At 42.3% G+C, this 21,217-nt stretch overlaps 1 protein-coding gene across 1 annotated transcript in view; it reads right to left on the bottom strand.

The window, feature by feature from the left end:
* syngap1b (synaptic Ras GTPase activating protein 1b) overlaps positions 1–21,217 on the bottom strand; it is a gene marked incomplete at both ends in the record, with an annotated part of 125,903 nt that overhangs the window by 18,540 nt on the left and 86,146 nt on the right. The window contains 15 exons of the mRNA XM_079227457.1: positions 1,925–2,136; positions 2,418–2,591; positions 2,876–3,319; positions 3,689–4,288; positions 4,665–4,866; positions 5,082–5,284; positions 5,838–6,039; positions 7,059–7,295; positions 7,458–7,602; positions 8,804–8,948; positions 9,075–9,410; positions 10,841–11,080; positions 14,979–15,077; positions 15,443–15,596; positions 20,983–21,104. Coding sequence (XP_079083583.1) covers positions 1,925–2,136; positions 2,418–2,591; positions 2,876–3,319; positions 3,689–4,288; positions 4,665–4,866; positions 5,082–5,284; positions 5,838–6,039; positions 7,059–7,295; positions 7,458–7,602; positions 8,804–8,948; positions 9,075–9,410; positions 10,841–11,080; positions 14,979–15,077; positions 15,443–15,596; positions 20,983–21,104 — 3,515 coding nt within the window. The remainder of the gene's footprint in view (positions 1–1,924; positions 2,137–2,417; positions 2,592–2,875; positions 3,320–3,688; positions 4,289–4,664; positions 4,867–5,081; positions 5,285–5,837; positions 6,040–7,058; positions 7,296–7,457; positions 7,603–8,803; positions 8,949–9,074; positions 9,411–10,840; positions 11,081–14,978; positions 15,078–15,442; positions 15,597–20,982; positions 21,105–21,217) is intronic.

Below are 21,217 nucleotides of genomic sequence, written 5' to 3'. Positions count from 1 at the left end.
TGTCATTTCACTAAGATTTCGGAGTCCACTCTTTGCATTGCTCATGCATGCGTTCAAATTAAAATCCAGACGTTGCGAGTCTTGCGATGCTTTCGATGACATGGTCTGGCTCAGTTAAGTGTGAGTAAAAGTGACTTGGAAGCAACCAGATCTGCTACTTAATTCATCATTGTGTGGTCAGATGATAAAAGTCACACAGGATACAAGTGTACGCCTCGGAGATTCCTGCACACTTTGCTGTATGTGTGCAGAAGATTTATTGTATTCGCTTTAAGCTTATGCTCCAGGGGAGCAATCATCAATGGTTTGTCTTTAAGTGCTCTGAAACAGTTTCTCCCCCAATGTGGCATATTTCCTATATTATGCCTTCACGCTTGAATCTTCATCATTGTTTGTGACTTTCTCTCCTCTTCGTATTACACCATAGTTTGTATGAATGTAAGAAGAAGAAGAAAAAAAGACGAGGTGTCGGTCCCCATGTAGAGCAATACGTCAGCAGTCCTTCAGTGAACATGGTTCACCTTGATTTTCAAATGGAAGAGCTAATATTTAAACCGTGGTCTTCCATAGTCCTGTGCCCGAAGGTCCAAAACAACGTGTTGCTTAAAAAAGTGCAGACATGTTTTCTGAAGTTATCAAATTTTCAATCCTCTTGTGCTTTTACAGTGCAATCTCGTGGGAGAGTCAATTGAAAATGAAGCTAAGTGGACTCATCTGAAGTGATCCCGAGATCCACTTAAAAGCTGCGTTTCATAAAAATGGATGATGATAAGTGCTGCAGCACAAGGATATGGGATGGGGGTGTTGAGGGTGGCTTTATAGACAAGGATAGGGCGCTAAAGATGCTTCCCCATAAAAGACGAGCAGGACTGTCTCTGTCTTCATTCCATGTCTTCTTTCCTGGAGTGGATTAGAAGTGGCAATATTCTCTGTCAGAGATAACCACCGCTGCAGACCAACAGACTACCTTAAGATGTGAGCAAGAAAAAATATTGTCCTCTTTTCCTCACAGAGCCTTTTTTATCTGAACTCTCTTCACAATAAAACATTAATAAAACTAATGTGCAGGCACACTTCAAATGCTCAAGGGATCCGTAGAACACAGCGGACACTTGCCTGAACGCAACTGAGACGTGCTCAATATTCCACTCTTCCCATCGACTACTTAATTTTGTGGTCAATCAATAGAAACTTAAAATTGCACCGTTACAATTCCACACAAGCACTCGATAATATTAGGACTCGGTTTGAGTTCTCAACAGTCACCCAAATATGATGCTCTTGAATAACAAGTAAATCCTGTTATGATGGCAGATTTGCTACAACAAGAGCTGAGAGGACAACTAAAGACTCACACAGAATCAACCGCCAAGGGAACATACCCTGCGAGCTTATCAAAGACGATATAGATCTCTGTCGCTTATATTAGGCTCTCATTTAATTTGTCACTCATTACATGTCTGAAGCTTTGGCTTTCAATATACAGTGCAGCTCCCTGCCTGGTTCCCAGCACTGTAGTACTTAATGAAACTGAAACAGCCTCCTACTCTCCAATATTCTTTGCAAGATAACAAATGCTGTAAATAGAGTTCTATTCCAATGTGCAATATATGTATTTTTTAGGAAAAAACATTGCAGCTTCATGTCCGTGTTTCACGCTAAAGTTGTAGTGGTTCAACCCAAGGCTCGTGCTTCCATTTAATCCTCAGAAGCATGCATTTTAATAATGCTAGCAAGCTTTATCTGAGAGAAAATGTCACTTTTTCCCCCACATATTTTGGAAGAAAACTCATAATCTATTCACCAAAGACGTCACAATATACAAAGATAAAGTCAATGCGGCCCGCCAGTGGCCTTCCTATGAAAGACCACATGACGTCTGAGCTGTCTTTTGCCCGCCATCCCAACAGCAGCCTCCATTTACCTGCTAATTATTCCTTTAATTTGGGAGTCTTTCTCCACTTGCTGTAGCCGTAGCTTCCTCTCACTGTCGTCAAGTCGATTCTGGTACTGGAGGAGGATCTTATTGGTCTGCTGCTCCTGCGTGAGGAGCCTCCGCTCGTAGTCCTCCAGCTTTTTGTGGGACATCACCAGGCGGTCCTTCAGGGAGTTGATCTCTTCTTCATACTCCTTTACCTGAGGCGGAGGTATGAAGAGAATGCTATGTTAGGAGGGTTTGCATCAGGGGAAGTGATGGCATGCCTTGATTCCTCAGTGGCTAGTGGGTTTGAAAGGTCTTTATGCACGTTTGTGGATTTAAGAGACACACTGGAAAGTAGAAAACCACCTCCAAATATTAAAAATAAGAAAGCCAATGCACCTATATACCAAACACTGAAAAACATTTGAACACTTGGCCGATTGCTGTTGTTTTCCACACAGTTTAAGACCTCTGGACTTGTGAAAGTGAAACCTACCCTGTCCATGCGCGACTCATCCATGCTCTTTGAGTACTCCTTCAGTTTGAACTCTTCCCGGTCAATCCGCGAACTTTCAATGTCAGCCGACAGATGAGGCATGTTGGAGACCCAGGCCACTGTTCGCTCATTGGCTGGGGTTGGAGGATTGAGAGTGGATGGAGTCTGGGAGCCCTGGGAAGAAAGGCCAGTACACTGAATATGAGAACATGAGTTCTCAAGTGGATGAGAGAGACTTTCTCAAGGGCAGGCTTTTTTTGCCTCAGAGTTCACACGTCTTGAGCTGGACCCTGGTGGGATTCAAGCCCACATTCCTGACAACGTTATTGCCGTTCTAAAAGACAAATACATTAACTGACATCTTGCACACATTGTTGTATGAATAGTATTGAGCACAGGTACTGATAGCAAAGAGTTAAAGAGAAGAATAAAGGGAATAAAGGGCGTGCGGATGTTACCTGTTTGCTCATGGTGGGTTTGAGCAGGTGCTGCTGCTGTTGCTGAGACTGTTGCTGTGGTGACTGTTGAGTGCTCTGACTGGTGGTTCCCTGTGGACTCTGGCTCTCCCTGACAGAGCTCTGCTGGTGGGGCAGGCCCGGGGCGGTGTTGTCTTTGACCGACAGCTGCCGGGACCCGTGCTGCCGTCCGCCGTAGCCGGACTCCGGCGACTGGAGGAGATTCCCGCTCGGCGGTCGCATTTTAGCCAGAGCAGCAGGTGCAGCGGCCGCACTGACGGACAGCTGGTGGGACGTCTGGGACTTGACGCGCTGGGTGGGAGGCGGGGCAACTGAACTCTGCCGGACGGGTTGGTTCGTGGAGGGGGGCGTGGCGGCCAGGGAGGAGAGGGAGGTTCCTGTCTGCGAGGTCATGCCCATCAGTTGTTGTTGCTGTTGGATGTTATCCTAAGGATGAAACAATTGTAAATAATTACTGAGCATTTTCCTTTTAGTCTCAGTTTGTTTTAGGGCAGATGTTGCTTCTTTTAACTAGTATTTTTGTTTTAGTGGTCTATAAAATGTTGGATAAATAGTGAAACGATGTCAATCACAACTTTATAAAGGTGACATCTTTTTTTGGGAACATCTTTAGTTTTTGGACCATTGGTCGGACAAATCAAACAACCTCAAGACGTCACCTTTGGCAATTTCTCACTATTTTCAATAGTTTTATACACTAAACAAAATATCTATCTATTAAAAAATAATGAAAACAATTGTTCAGAATAGTCAACACAAAGTTGCTTTAAGACGAGCACAATAACCTCTGTGTACCTGCACATGCGTGGACATCTGCCTGCGTCCATATTCAGCCCTGCTGTAGTCGTCACTGTAGCTGTGAGAGTGGATGATGCTGGGTTGGCCCAGGTGACCGTCCCTGGTCCTGAGGGTGGACAGGTCCTCACTGCGAGAGAACCCCCCGTGGGCGAACTGTGGCATGTAGGTCGGGTGAGAGGGATCAGCCTCTGGGGTCAGGAGCAGGGGTGCTGGAGGCTGGGCCCGGCTGTGCTGGTGATGGAGCTGATGCTGTTGCTGTTGAGGCCCATCAGCAGTCGCCAGATGAAAGAGGGGATTCTGGAAGGAAAGCGGGTAGCGCATGGCGGCGGCCTGCTGTTGCTGCTGCTGGGATAGCGAGTCGGTGGTGTTGCCCATCTGGCTCAGCTGGCTCAGCCGAAGGCCGCCGGACATGCTGGAGCCGCCAGAGCCAGCTGACAACCTCCCACCGGCCCGCAGCTGGCTGCTCAGGCCCGACCCCAGGCCGCCACCGCCTCCGCTGCTCAGCCCTCCGAAGCTGCCCATGCCGGCGATGGAGGCCTGGGAGGAGTTGAGCATGTCCACCGACTGCAGGTTAGACACGCAGTTCATTCGGGAATCCTGGAGGTCCATTATAGGTACGCTTTTATAGACACTGATCACCTAAGTAATACAGGATGTGAGAGGCTATTGTGCCCCCTGATATTATGTATGTTACGTGGCCACGGATGATATGGGTGAGGGTGGTGCGGGTGTTTTTACCGCGAGGCCTGGATATCGGAATGCCTCAAAGTATTTCCCAGGAAATACCGCTAGGATGAGTTGCGTGGTGAATCAGTGGGAAAAAAGCAGATGTCATGATCTACTACAGCCTCGGTCACACGATGGCAGATTCTATTAAGTATGACGGACATGCATGTCTTACTAACCTCACTTTGGTAAAGACAGACCTAGTGGATGGGATAATGATTCCCAAAGTCAGTGTGATAAAACTCACCTTAGGATCAGGCTCTGTAATGTCCGAGCTGCTTGTGCAGTAGGCCGGGCTGGATCGGGCCAAGGGAGGGCGTGATACGTAAAACATGTCTTTGGAGGACGCTCGGTTGGGGTGGTCACGGTCCTGAAAATTCATCTGGGCGCGGGACGGCATGACCCCTCCGGTGGAGGTGGGGGAAGGCAAGCGAGTGATATCTATAGAGCTGGAGGACAGCAGTGAGTAAGGCCAACAATAGCTGAAGATAGAGACTAAGAAGTTATTAGAGCTGGTCGATTATCGCAGAGTGGATTTACAATAATTGGCAACTGCAGCTTCTCAAATGTGAATATTTACTGGTTTCCTTCGTTTTAAATACCAACGAAGAGATCAAAGTTTTAGAATTTGACGATTAACTTAGACTTTTTAAACCTGGCTTACCTATTAAGATCCCTCATCATGAGATTTTGGAACTCGGATGAGATTCCCCTGTTGAAGCTGGGCCGTGACAGCAGCCTGTCTGTCTGCCTCTCCTGCACCCTGTCTGTCTGATAGCTGGGCTGCCTCTGAAGGTGTGGGTTACGCAAGGCCATACTGATGTCATTCAGGAGGCGAGGCAGAGGACCCAGTTTGATGATGGCATCCTGTGGTTCAAAGAAAACCAGTTTTGCTGAGTTTTGCTGCGGAATTCAAAAAATAATTGAATTTTGAGTTATCTTATGAAAGTTCATTAAAATTACATATATCTATCTCCACCTAAGTAAATAACAACTCAAGCCTAATTAAAAGACGTGTACCGTGTACCTGATTTTTCTTCCTGACAACTTTTGTTGTCAGGAAGATGTTCACTCATCTACCATCTATAATTTAATTTAATTTAAGCCATCATTAGCTTCGTACTGGAGTGCATTATAATATCATGTGTGGCTATTATTTATTTGCCTTCTCATGAGTACAATCTAGGTGATCCTATATGGCAAGGTGATTAAAAATACAGCAACGTCACCAAATAAGAACAAGAATTAATAAAAACCTGTGTAAAAAGATGACAAATCTAAAAACAAAATAAAAAGGATTACTGTTACATAACTAATGTTCCTAAAACATTATGACTATTGTCAAGAAAATGTGTACCAAAGAATGAGTGTAAAATTGTAGTTTATAATGGCTCAGATGATGTGTCGTGGTTGGGTTTACCTTGCTGAGCTGAGAAATGACCTCCCAGAGGAGACTGTGGAGTATGGACAGCTCCCTGCCCAGGTCGATGTATCCCTCGAAGCCGCCTGCATTGCTGACGCTGTCGAGGTTGGAGATCTCGTACAGGAACTGCTGCATGGAGCCCCACTCCATCTCCAAAAACTCATTCATGAAACACATGTAGTCCTCCTTATTGCCAAACCTACAAATGGGAAGAGACGGAAAGGCCAGTGAGGAGATAAGCCGGTGAGGAGAGAAGGGAAAGTGACGAGAAAACGCAGAAAAACAAGTGAGCGACGTATGACGGGCAAATTAAATATGATATCTCTTACACTAAGTTTCTGTCTATGTTGATACATTTTAATGTGAACAATTTATGAACGTAAACAAATGTGTTCAAAATGAGAGTTGCAAATGATACCTTTAACAAATCACTAATTATGTGGTTATGACCAAACTGAGACACATTTGAGTTATAGCACAGCCATTCCTTTTTAAACAACAATTTGTGGTCAAAACATGGAGCATTTTGATGTTCCTAGCACATCATGACGGGAAATTATGGAACAATTTTCACCCACGTCAAAATAGCGTTATAATGGAAATGTATGTACGGTATGTCTTTTTTTTAATTTTAAATTGAGAATAAGCATGTTACTTTTCATGAGTTCGGAATGAAAGGCCAAACTGGCTGGAGGCGTAACCCCAGTGTTCAGTCTCTAATATTCACCATTTTCATTAATGTAGTTGGGAACTAATGATCCAAATGTTTAAGCTATGCCTCTATGCAGATGACACTGATGCTATTTCCTATTGTGTCGATTGTCTCAATTAAGCTTGTACCTAACATCCTTTATTATTATTTTGATCTAAATATAGTTTTGAATGCAGGTAAACTAAATGTATGTTGTTATATTCCAAATGACTCCAGATATCATTATTATAAGTATTTTAGGCATTGCAGGGAAAGAAGACTAAACATATTTCAATGTAAAATAATATTTTGTGTATTTCAACTTCATATAGAAACAGTAAATCTCTGTTATAGTTTTGAAAAATATCTTGTACGCCAAGAAAAGATTGGTTGCTCCTATTTTATAATTGATATTGATATTCTGGGCTTTGATTGAATGCCTGCTGTGAAGCATCTCAGATATTGTGTACTAGTTGTTGACTGAATGCAAAGTGTAAAAGCTGAAAATAAAGGGAAATAAAACTGACTTGGAGAAGTTCGCCAGGTTTTGCACTACTTTGGCGATGAGGGTGAGCGTGCGTGACGTCTGCTCGTCGGGATACTCCTGGGTGAGGTTGAAGAGCGATGGGGACATGATGGCGGGACACAGGAAGCGCAGGAAGAGGGAACCACTGATGAGGCGGTCAGCGATGTCTTCCCGACCTCGCTCAGCACAGCGTACTCTCCAGGAGGCAAAAACTTCCTTTAGCTCTCGAGGGAAAACACTGTGAAGGGGATATATATACACATGACACGTCGGGATCGGAAACAAACTGTGGAGATTCAGAGTTTCTTCAGTTCCCTGAGAAAGAACCTGAAGTACTGTGCATCTTTAAAATAGAGGGGAGGAATACACACACAAAATGAAGCGCCGCATGACTACTCACCAATGGGAATTAACGATCTTGCAGAGTGCTAGTTCACAGCACATTCGGAGATTGGCTTGGTGGTCTGGGAGCACCGAGGGTGGTGTTCTCATGGGGTCTACTTCGCAATTTTCCTCTGACTCATACAAGGCCCTTATGAACTCCCCTACAAATGGCATTTCATTAGTAACAGCAAAATGGTAGAACCGATCAGCGAGATCAGTTCAGTGGGGTTTATACAGAAAGCAACAACAACAACCAACAGTACAAAGAGGAATCCATTATGGGAAAGTTAAAGGCAGAACATTCAATAGATCAACTGCAGGGTTGTTACAAGACATGTTGCCGTTATAGTTGATGATTGTAACCTTAGTAAGCACATTGAAAAGATAAGTTAAGACTGCATTTTTCCACCTGAGGAATTGATTTTGGGTTGGTCGTCTGGATCATTGCAATATTCTTTTAACAGGATTAACAAAGAAAATCTATGAACAGTATACAGTTGCCAGCGATTTAACAAACACAAGTTAAAGAGTGCACATGACACCCACCTCTGTATCTTTTAGAATTGATTCTAAAGTTTTAATCTTAATTTAATATTTTGTGTATTATATAATCAGTAGATATATATATATATATATATATATATATATATATATATATATATACACACATACATACATATATATATATATATATATATATATATATATATATATATATATATATATATATATACACATACATACATATATATATATATATATATATATATATATATATATACACATACATACATATATATATATATATATATATATATATATATATATATATATATATTTGTCTTTTTTTCTAAATCTTTTTCAGTTACCTACAAAATTTCACTTCCTGTTGACAAGTATCCAGAATAATGTTGGTTGACTATAGACCACAGTAATTCCAAACAATAATGTATTTTGACATTCATTAATGCCCTGCTCTCCCTTGAGGGAAGCTGTGTTCCTCTTCTTTTGAGAAGAGCTGCGTCTTGATCCAACAGACATCAGACACTTGAACTGTACTTGGCTTATCACACAACTCAAAATATCATCAAACTCAACTTCAGTTTGACTCTGGGTAAGAACATTTTAAATGATAAAATCCTCCCACAAAACCAAACTATGCATTCAAGCTGAAACATGGAGGCAGACGGAGAGCAAAGTAGGAGACATTATCTACTCTAGCAGGACTTTTCCTTTGATTACAAGTCTTGATATTCCAACACTTCCAAAGGTTAATCTCCTACATTTTAAAATCAATTTCATATTGCTTTAATTTATACAGTGAGAAACTCAAACATTAAGTGACCCACTGGTCCGGCTCACCTATAGCATCCTTGAGGTACTTATGTCCGATCAGTTTGAGGTACTCTTCTATGGCTTTGGTTGCCAGAGTGTTCTCTCTGAATATAAGGTGTTCTCGGTCGATGAATCTGTCTACCTCGCACATTGCCATGTCTGACAGGAAGTCCTGGAGAAGGAAAGGACCAAACTTTATTATACACCCCGTTTACAGAAGAAATAGAAAAGAAGGACTGAAAAGGTTTAGTTTCGGTTCATTTTCACACACTGATTGGTCACATGACGGTGTTCCTACCTTCGCTTTCCCAGTGCTCTGCAGTATGTGCACCAATGCACAGGCCACTTCCTCCTTGCTCTTGACACTCAGCACGGGCTCCAGCACAGCACACAGGGTGCGATAGTTATTGGTGACGTATTCTGCAAACTCCTTGTACAGCTCCATGGGCAGGATGTTCATGGTCTGGAAGCGGGATTTGAGGCGTAGGGATGCGTTGATGATCTTCCCCCCTCCGCCACCGGCTCCCTTAGTGAGGATGCTGGGCTGGATGAGCGGGTACCACTGCTCCACAAACTGACGTCCAGTGATGCTTGAGATGGGGATGCTCACCAGCCCTAAATACGTGCTCTTTTCCTGAGAGAGACAGAGAGAGAGAGAGAGAGCGAGAGAGAGAGAGAGAGAGAGAGAGAGAGAAGTAGATATTAGTCGAGATAAGCATGTGTCGAAACATTTTATATAAATATATCGGAAATGTAAAAAAACAAACAGTTAATTTAGAGATTTAGCACTGAATGAATAACGAGGAGCAAGACAAACACTGTATCTCCGGAGAATCGTTTGGAGATAGAAATGAATTGCTTTGGCTACCCTTGTACTAAATTAGAAAACGAATGATCAGATTTGTGACTCACTGTTGTATAGTCTTGCTTAAAAAAATGTTGTTTCTACAAGTAGCACCCTAAAGTTGCAAAAAAAATAAGATTTTAACATCACAAAATGGCCATAATGCTGCGTATCCTCAGGGGGCTGATAAGGTTGGTGATCCATAGCAATGACTCAACCATTACGTCATTAATTACAAATATTTCTGGATTGTCTTTCTGTCGGGCCTTTGCTCTGTTTGTGAACAGTTTGAAGACTCCACCGTTTCCCTTCAACTCTAACTTTGAACGTTGTATAACCCGAAGCATTTTGATATAAAGCCATTAACGCAAACGACAAAGACAAAAAACTGCCCTACCACAGACAAGACCAAATTTAGCTTTTGGCTATTTTATTATAAAGTCACTGAATGAAAAAGCAGCTGTTTTGCATAATGTTACCTCCTGACAGTTGATATTTTGTCATCTTTTCTGTTTTTGTTGAACTGAGGATCTCATCGGCCAAATTGCTCATTTCTGTTCTAAAAATGTTGGGGAATTGTTCAACTAACTTCTAACTTTAAAATAAACTTTCAACATCCCATACCTTCATATGTTTCTTATTAACGTGCCCAGCAGTTACGGATCCACATTATCATCCATTTAAACACCTGAGTAATGTAAGTCAAATGTTCGCTCTCGTTTAACTTCGTTTTTTGCTCTCTAGCCGCTCCTGAGGGAAATATCTGGCTCCTTAGCTGCTAAATGCTCCGCCAGTTAGCCGCCAACTGTGTCTGTCTGCTATCTGGCGCTGAGAAGGTGCTGGAGAGTGTTGTTGTTTTTTCTCGCTGAAAACAGCTGCCTGCAGTGGCAAAGAAACCAAAAAAGTAAAGTTTTGAGATGGACAGCTTAACAATGACCTCAAACTATTACTCAGAGTGGAGCTTCAGATCAAGGTGATCATTCTCTGTAGGTTCATCAGTACGAGTGTAACTCCTTTCACGTTGTCACATGTTAAAATTGACCATAAAATTATCCATTGTAGCAACTTTAGAAATCTTTTTTTTATTTTTTATATTTGAATGATCATATAGTTAAAGCACATCTTTAAGCAACAAAATGCTAAAATAAACCAAACATGACCACAGTGCTCCGGTCAGACTTTGTCAGCCCTCCATGTTACCCTACAGATCTCCTTGTCACCTTGCGTCTCTTCTTGTCAGTCTCCTTGTATAGATGAAGGCGTAGGTTGCGGACGGCTGGCAGGTTGTTGAATTCGAAATGCTCGCCCCAGAAAACTGTATCGGTGCGGGGCTTGCTGGTGGTGCGCGCGTACAGCATGTCGTCCAGACAAAGTTCGCAGTAGTAGCGTTTCTTGGCTGGAAGCTCGCGGGCCTCGATGATCCACAGTTTGAGCACATTGTCCACCCTCCGGCTGTTGTCCTGCGTGGGGATGGAGTCGGGTCAAATTAGGTCAAGTGCATCTACCGTTATAAAACGCTTTACAAGAGAAGATGGGAAAGCATGGCAAACAGTAAAGAAAAAACATTCTGAGATATGGACACAGAGACAGCTGGTCAGCCTGCAGGAGCAATGACAAGAAGTAGCTGGTGACATGACGGTTGTGTTACTGGGGACTGTGAGCTGTACTTCATGAAGTGATCTCAACTCTGGACTTGAATACAGAAACAGACGTCAGCATGACAGGGAAACACAGAAAAAACACAGATAACAAAAAGTGTGAAGAATTAAATTAGGTGAGTGTTTTCACTGGCTAAAAAAAAGCAATCCACTGAAACGTCAAAAGACACACATGACACAATACAGGTGTGCTGCAAAAGACAAGGGACAAACAATGGTGGTAATGTTTCTGTGGACAGTTATACTTCCTAATCGTAATCACAAGCCCAAGCTATATTTGACATCCCCAACGGGAGGAGAGAGTGTCGTGTTTAGAGTGATGGTGCAGCGAACGGGGGGCTGACTCATTTAAATTGGGCCCAAATCCATTGTTGTTAGTCTCCTGTTTGCTTCAGACTATTTAAGTTCTAATTTAGACAAGTCAATATGCGATCACCAGCTAGATTCACGGCTCTTAAGTTCTCCATTTGTATGCTCTTTGATAACCGGCCCCAAACACATGGCATAATTAATCCAATAGTCTGAGTTTGAATGCGCTGGGCATCTGGTGGCTCAGTTTGCAAGTGCACATACAGTGCAGCAGCACCAGCATGGGCTCGAGTGCTCCACCTTCATATCCTGTTACATATATCCGAGTTACACTCAGATCTCAATTTCACTACCAGAAAAACTAGTAAAAAACATGAAAGCAGGTTGAAAGTGGCTGCTCTCTCCTTTTGAAAAAAACAACAACAAACAACCGAAGCCGAAGGAGGAAGGCTCCAGAAAGTTAAGAAGCATAATGATGATCTTTGTCTCTGCAGTGGGTCTTATCTCTGTCGATGCATCTGGTCTGAGAAGCATGGTGCGTGTTGTTTAGAGGTAGGAGGGGGACGGGTTTGAAGAGAGCCCCCGTGTGGAGTCCTTGGAGCTCCATGACTCAGCCAGGACCCCCACGGCCTGAGCATCTGGACGAGGCATTCAGCTCGGGCAATGTTTCATCTCAGTCTGGCTTAATAACTCTTAGTCCCTGGTTGCCATCAAAGCTTCATATCTCGCACGCCTGTTCCCGTTCTTTAATAACAGCGAGGCGAAATATGGGACAATTTTGCAGAACTATGAAATCTGTGTGAAAATTAGGATATTGGTTTTTGAGCCGATATAAAGGGCTGAGATTTGTCTAGTTTTTTTTAAGCTGTGAGGATGGAAATACTACCACAGTACCTTAAAGCTGCACCAGGAAGGATGAAAATACACCTACATGTCTGTTTGAATCATACAGAAGAGCTGTATTCCTTCTGCAATAAATAACTGTCTAGTGTCTAGTGTCATATCGGAACATACTGACATTGGGCCGCATACAAGAAAATGTTCTTGTTCTTATCCTTACCACTCCTGTTTTCTGTGAGGTTCGTAGAAATGATCCAAGTCGGATTCACCAAACTCTTTTTGTTAATCCCTCGTTTCACGAATGTTCATGTTCGTAAATCTTACTTCTATGACTAAAATGAGAGGAGGTCACGACAGGGACACGACAGTCAAGGAGATATTAGACGGGATAACATTATAGCCTACAGTGTACTGTATAGGTGATGTTTCACCGTCCGGTACTGACAGCGACCTGCATAACGACCCTGTGTTTGTCGAAGTGAGAGAATTTCCCTACTGAACTGTATGTAAATTGCGGTGCTGAAATATGGCAATATCATACAATTTAAAAACCCTCAACCCTCAAATACATTTGTCTCGAATCTATATTTAATTTTAGTTCGGAATCATATTTAAACAAATACCAAATGTATTCAAGTTACGGTATTACAATCAAAAGGTCAAAAGGTACAGACTTCAGGCCGTTACACACCAACTATACCGGGATCCCATTAACTCAGATCCCCTTAACCCAGAGCCCATTAACCCAAGGCTTCGTCGGATAGTCTGTGTGATGTAAACTGTTGGTTAGCTTAAGCTACTGTTTATGTAAATATTTGAGTTTTCTTTTAGCAAAATGTTCCGAGTGAAGTTGAGTTCCCTCCAGTTAACAGTTACACAGAGTAAATGTCTAAGGCTTTTGTTGTGAAAGGTAAGAACTGAAGGAGTAGACTAGGCTCGAAAATTCGTGCCGCGTTCACTGCGGAAGTTTACTCGCGTGAGTGAAACGAGGGTGCTCACACCAAACGCGAAAAATCGCGGCGCGAAGGGGGCGTGGCTTAGCTCTGTTGCTTGCCTCTGTGAGAGACAAGCGATGAAGCTTTCATGTCCGCTATCGACCATGGAATAAATAACCACTAGTTCTGCTTTATATTTGTTGTGGAAGTCCCAAACATGTCGGAACATGAAACGCCCTCGTATTTGGGTTCATAACATCATCCGTAGCCGCACACAGCTCGGTGAATTTCACCGACTCCTCCAGGAACTGCGTCTCGCGTATCTCCGTAAAACGATACCGATTATGCCATCCACCATGGAAATAACCACCTGTTCTGCTTTATACTTTTTGTGTAAACTCCACATATGTCGGAACATCAAACTCCATGGTGTCTGGGTTCATAATATTATCCGTAGTCCCACAACAGCTTCTCAATGAAGCCGCTACCAGCGCTGGTTCAGGCGCAGCAGCAGCAGTTTCATTCAGGAACGAGGAGACGGCGGTGGTGACGGGCGGAGCTTCTCAACGCTGATTCTCAACGCTGATTGGCTGCCGCAACTTTGCGTCACGCGATTTCTCCGCCAGAGTTGGGAGAATTCAACTCACGCGAATTCGCGCCGCGTCCTTCGCTCTGTTCGCCCCAGGTCAAACGTTCTGTTCGCGCCCCCTCAAACGCGTCTATCTCGCCGCGGCGCAAATAAATCGCCAATTCGCGTCGCAGCGCGTCTGTGGATTGACTTTACATGTAATCTGGTTGCGCCGCAAATTCGCGCCGCGTCCGGTGTGAACACGGCATGAGAGACGTTTCTTTTACAATTTTTGTTGGGTCTCACGGCATCGCATACAAACCCGTAAATTGTAATTTCATCGTCTAGCCACTATGCAAATGTTTCGTTCAAAGCCCTGCCATTCTGCACAACACGATTGGTCGATGCCTTTATTCGCAGTGTGAAAGAGAAAAAGAGAAAGAATTCGACCTTGTTCCTTATTATTAGCATTTAAAAAAATTGAAGTGCGAATGAATAGCATTAAAAAAGCCCCTTCTGTGTTCAGGCCTTTAGAAAATTGGTGAATGTTATAAATCTCTTAAATTACTTGAATAAGGCACTTAAGAACAAATCTGTTCATTCAAGTGTTTATTGCATGAGGCCCACAGTGAGAAATGACCAGGACTCATCAATATTCAATCTTTTGCCTCTTCAGGATCCTTTAGCATCAAGTCTCACAGACATGCTGTGTTCGTAAACATGAGCCTGCGGTGTGCAATTTAATGGCATCACATTATCTGATTTGTGGATATCAAAGTTTCTAAAAAACAAACAGCTATTTGGAGCCTCCACCCTGCAACATCACCTTGTGCAGCTTTAATACATTTGCGTGGAGAGTCGGCTGAAACTGTTCAACATAGACACACACAAACACGAAAATGGAGTTCACACAGAGAAATGAAGCGGTGCGCTCTTATTGAAAACAGACAACAACGGGAGACGGGGAGGAGAGAGAGAGACACACAGACAGAGGGATCATCCTTTTTTTTTTTTTCTACCTCTACCGCATCCCTTTCTCTCCCCTCACCTTGTTGGGCTTGACAGCTCTCTGCAGGTTCTCGATCCATTTGTCTCTCTCTGCAGCTGAGCGACACGCAAAGCACTTGGTTCCCGATGCCGTAGTCACCTGAGGTTATAGCCAATGGTAAATTCAACAACCACAGCCATTAGTTACTATGGAGACTGCAACCCAGGCGCCAAAACAATGTGTTCACTCTCAACCTTTGTCATGTTCCGCTAATGGAGAGATGGAGGGGAAAAAAGCTGACACTCTTGCAGCAAGTTATGGAGGGAAAAGGGCTCATTTCAGGGTCCTTGTTTCTTTCATTCCTCACATTTAAAAAAAACAACAACTTTCAATTCACAGTCTCTCACACACAAAAATGTTTGATGCTATTTACTGTACTGTACACTGCACGCTGGGTGTGTGTGTGTGTGTGTGTGTGTGTGAGCGGGTTGTTGTTTGTCCACACCGTGCACCTCAGTTCTCACCTCAAAGCAGTACTCCTGTCCCAGGATGCTCGAGTGGACAGGTTTGATGACGGCGTCCTCGTCCAGGGTGAGGTCCAGCGCCTCGGCGGCGCTGCTGGGAGACAGCAAGGACTCATGGGAGTGGGACTCTTTGAAGCTCTGCATCAAACGTGTCCTGGGAGGAGTGATAGTTGTGGTTAGATGTGGAGAGGGGAGGCTCTTTCATTCAAGGTTGCATTGCACTTCTGTTGTGAGCACAAGAAACTACAGGACATTGCTGTTTGTCAATGTCGAAAAATTATGGTAATTTTAATTCCAGGTGCCTTACTTTGATCAAAACTGTATTTGATTTTCACATTTTACTTTGTGCACTAACAAACAGCCGTATTTATTTATTTTTACGAAGAAGATGCTCAGCTAATAACACAAGATGTCTGTCTGCGATGGTGAATATCAGCAAAATATTCCATATAAAACATGGTGAAAACTTCTACTATTCGTACTGTAGCAGGAAGCAGGCAAAACTCCATATCTTTTTAATGGTTTATTTTAGAGAAATCCTGAAGGATATTTTATATTTCAGTTGGTCCTGCTAAGATAAAGCACACACTTTATAATATTTCTGACTTTTTCCAACACTTTGACTGTTTGGGCTGTCGACAGTAATCACTCAAAGCTACAGTGTTAACCTTGTGATGCTACAAGGCAAAAGGAGAGGAAGAGTGCGCTACACTTCAGGCAATGAAAAATAATGAACATTTTGAAACTATTCATTGTAAATAATTGAACAGGCAGCTGTGAAGTGAGCCGACTTATCGAGCTTCTAATAGCACAACGTTCATTAGCACAATGTTTTAAGAAAATCCAGTAGATGGAACGGACAGCAAAGTGACTCTGAAATGCTCATTACAACCTCATTATTGTGTGTAAATAATTGCTCGTATCATGAAGGCATTTAAACACAACCAAAAGAATATCTTCTTACATTTGTGTCAATTTCTTTTCAGTTAGATACAAAAATTATTGGCTGCAAAATGCACAAGATATCTTCATTTTTTGTATTTAAGAAGCTGTCTTTTGTATCCGGTCTTTCTCCTGCGGACACAAAAACCTTTTAAACTGTACAAACATCATCTTAAAATGATTTCTAATTACATCAATAACTCTTACAGACGTATAAGTGAACAAGGCTTCCGCTAAAAGCCCATCCATCACGCTCTCCTACACACTTCCTCCTACACCCACACACACATGCACAGAGGCATGTAACACCACTGAGCAGCTCGGCAGACAGTCACTAAGACAGATGCATGATGAAACAGTGAGTCTACCCAGAGAGCGAGGAGGGACGGTCAGGTGTGACGGAGACCCTCACAGAAGAAAAGGGAGGATGGAAATGAGGAAAAAGGAGCGAAAGAAAAAGATACTGTACATCCTCCACGCTGCGTCCGACTCTCAGCTTCTCCCCTGCGCTTGCACTGCTTTTGACATTCAATCATAATGTTCATCAACAGTGCACTGATTATGTGTAAGGGACCAGGAGGAGGGGGGGGGGGAGAGAGAGAGAGAGAAAGAGAGAGAGAGAGAGAGAGCGAGGGGGAGAGAGAGAGAGAGATAAAAATAGACCCAAAGGAATGAGTCAGGTTGGGGGGAACACAGAGGAGAAGAGAGACACAGTGGGGGAGTTCATGAGAGGATGTGAGAGAAGGGAAGACTGCGAGAGGAAGGGGTGAGCGGATCGAGAGAGAAGACCTCTCAAAGGAAATCGCTTTGATTATGTAAACAGTGGAACCTTTGGAGAGGAAGAAAGTGAGAGCATGGATTAGAAGGAAAAGAAAGGGAAGGGAAGTGGAAAGACAGACTGAAGAGGGAGCAAGACTGCTGGAGGTAAGGTTGAAGGTCTCATTGGGGAGCTGTAGTGTAGGTAGAGATAAACATGAAAAGACACACAAACACACACACACACACACACACACACACACACACACACACACACACACACACACCTTGCAGATTTGATTCAATGTCACAAAAACAACATCAGCACCAATGATGATGGACTAGAAACAATTATTCAATTAGCAGATAATTCAAATTTAGAAATATTAAAAAACATGTTTTATGCATCACTGCAGTGAACTAATGCCAAACGCGTCTCCCAGCCAACTACACAAATAAATCTAACTCACCTGAACGACTATGTGTGTAGAGCAGAAACAATTAGTCAAATCATCAATTAGTCCATTGGCAAAAAAACTAAAACATTCAGCAACCATTTTGAGGCAATCTAATCAAGCAAAAAGGTCAAACATTTAATAAAAAGTAAGAGGATTTTCTGCTTCCCTGTGTTTAAATAAAAATAAAATAAAAATTGTTGCAGCCTATATAAGGTTGAAATAATGTTACAGCAATGCGAGGCTAATTGAAGGCTTAATAAAGATCCACACATTTCAGATAGAAAATGTTTATGTACAAATTCTGCTAATTGATCATTTATATCATTTATCAACAGACTTATCAAACATTTGCCACTTCAAATCATAGATTGTATACAAGATGTACAAGTGGAAGTACAAAAGCTGAATACGACATTTTTAAGCAACCAAAAAGGTTAGAATTAACTTTTTCACGAACTGAATTGAACACTGTGGTAGCGACCTGTCATTCACAAAGTAGACACACTAAAGCATACCCTGCGTCATGGTCAATTTTACTCTAAATGGACCATAATCTACTAAAAACATGTCATTCTGTATTGAAACTAGAGGTTGAGACCATAAACTCATGTTTACAATGAGTTTATGGTTGCTTTGTTTATAAGACTGCATTACAATCAGACAATCGGCCCCTGGTGGCCATTAGGAAGAATACAGGTTTAAAGCACTTCCACATTGGCTTCACTTTTCAGAACAGGAGGTTGACGCCTGGTTCCAACTGCTCAAATTTGAGGATTTGCTGCTTTTATTCCAATTTAATATGATTGCAAATTGAATATCTTTAGGTTTTGGACCGAAAAGATAGATGAAGAAATCCTTAGCTATTTAGTAGAATTATATAGGCGAAACAAGTAATATATTAAGTACTAATTGATGATAAAAATAATATGCAGAACAATATATTTAGCTGGAAATGCAGGTCATCACAGGACACGGAAACTCTGCTGAAAAACAGGCATACAAAATAATTACGTATGAGTTATAGGAAAGGGTGACCTACAGTAATGGAAGCTAAGGGAACTCTGAGGCCCATTGGGTATTTGTACGTTCAAAATATATGTACGGAAATATACCGTATATCCTTGTTTTAGAGCCTGTTTGGGAGCTCAGAGGCACGTTTATAGCTGTATGGATTTCAGACTATGGACGAAAAACAGCATGTCTTCTCAGCAAACTCTCTCTGGATGAATAAAGTTTTTTTTTAAAAGAGCATAATAATGATCAAAGCTGTAGATGTTCGCCTGACAGAAAACATACAGAGTAAACCGAGATCTGAGAAAATGGCATTCAACCTCGGCTCTCGACTATTTTGCCCGCTCTGTGTCTCCTCAGCCCAGCTGGGGATAACAGACATCCGAAAACCTTCCCAGATGAATAAATCATGTGGAAACGCACCTTGGCAGACCGCTGGCTCAGAAAGGGTTGTCGTGCTCTCCTGAGTGCACTGTTTCTCTGTGTTTACATTATCAAGATGACCTTGCTCCGGTTTGAAGTTTGAGTTTGAGTTTATCTTGGCTGTAGCTGTCGAGTGGGAGTTCATAGATAAACTGAATGGACAAAAGTAAAGCTTAGAACTATTCCTGGATTCATTCATTTGTTTATCAACAGAAAATTAGATTGGCAATTACTTTGACAATTTATTATCATCTTTAAAGCAAAAACATATTAATGCAGCTTCACAATTGTAACATAATTGTTTGGCGGCTGTTTTTCATCTTAAATGAAAACTCTCGGTTGGATGAAACAAACAATCTTGAAGACGTTATGCTTGGCTTTAGAGAATTCTGATTATGAAAATTGTAATTTTCTTTACCGACCAAAATGTATAATCGACTACTGTAATTGGGAAAATAATGATTAATTGCAGTCGGAGACTAAATACTGTCGACACAGTCCAGTCCTTTACTAATGAAGTACTGTTTCCCAATTAAGGGCATATTTTTGTCTTAAACATCCTCCCTCATTTATTTCTCTCATGACATCAAGGTGGAGCTGTAGATAAAGAGAAGTTGATGAGAACATTATTTTTGTTTTAATGCTGCATTCACACCAAAAGCATGCAAAGTCAATGCACAGACGCGAATTGTTGCAAACAACACAAATTTCCACCGGTCGGCGCAAATGGCGCGAATATAGTGAATGTCGCATCGCAAAAAATTAGCCTCATTCGAGCGAGTTGATATTTTCCAACTCTTTCGGAAAATTGGTGTGAACGCAGCATAAGAGGCTTAACTCAATAATAAAAGCACACGAGGTTGACCTCACACCTAAAAGTTAGCTAGTTGTGAAACGGCAAGACAACATTATACTTGAAAACTAGAAACTTCACATTTCATGAAGTGTATTCTGTTTCTCCTTCAAAATAACAACTTTCCAAAGCAAACTTTTGCAAAAAAACAAATTTGGCACTTGAACATTACCAGTGTAACTCTTGTGCTGCTGTGCCAGACGAATGCCAATGCTGCTACAACTATGCACATGATACAGAGGAGGTATAATTAAGCAAATCTCCCACTGACTCATTATGGTTTGTACAGCCGCCATATGGCTGTCTGCTGGTTGCCGTGGAGAGAGGGAAATGCTTTTTCATCGCCCGGCAGAGAAACAGCGATGGTGCCGAGTGTTTTTATTGTAAGTGACACTGAGAGTGTAAAATAAACACCAACTTATAGCAATGATGGATGGAGATAGATTAAAAACAGGTCAGAGGAAGAGAAAAAGAGGACAAGAGTAAAATGAAAGAAAGAGGTTGAGTTGTTTAGATTGAGGAGCACAAGATAAAGAGATAGAACAAGGTTGAAATGGATGGATGGAAAAGAGTCCAAAGCAAAAGATAGAAAGAGGCTGAGAGAAAGAAATAGAAGGAAATAGAGATAGAGACAGACTGAAAGAGATCAAGATGTATCGATAAAACGAGGAAAGAGATCGAAAGAGGTCAAGAGAAAGAGATAGAAAGAGGTTAAAAGAAAGAGATAGAAAGAGGTTGAAAGAAAGAGATAGAAAGAGGTCAAGAAAAAGAGATAGAAAGAGGTCAAGAGAAAGAGACAGAAAGAGTTCAAGAGAAAGAGATAGAAAGAGGTTGAGAAAAAGCGGGATCATGCCCCATCCCAACATCCTGTTTCAATCAGGGGAAGCTTCATATTGTGTCAGGAGATGGGAAAGTAAATAGTTTGTGATGCCATCACATTCACACAAAACAGTCTGGGAGGAAAAAGACAAACATTTGATTTCATACATAAATGCAACTGATCAGTGTTTGCATATAAACACAGTCAAACGCAGCCAGACACAGCCGATTAATCCTCAATGCTCGAAATCTCTCTCGCCACACAATCACTCACTGACCTGTCTTGGTCGGCACTGCGGAAGCGGGGGAGGATCATGTGGCGGAAACTGCTGGTTCGGTCCAGTTTGGGCTGACTCTTAGCCCTCTTGATCGAGCCCTTCAACCTTCTACTGAGGAAACTCTGGAGCGGGCGGAGGAGGAGAACAACGAGAAGGGGCAAACAGATGGAGGAAGAGAGGGAGGATGTGCATGGCGCGAAGTTACAGAGAAGAAGAAGTGGGAGAAGATGGAGTT

The sequence above is a fragment of the Taurulus bubalis genome (assembly GCF_910589615.1).
Source record: "Taurulus bubalis genome assembly, chromosome: 12".
Taxonomy (NCBI): domain Eukaryota; kingdom Metazoa; phylum Chordata; class Actinopteri; order Perciformes; family Cottidae; genus Taurulus; species Taurulus bubalis.
This window is presented reverse-complemented; position numbering and strand designations above follow the sequence as displayed.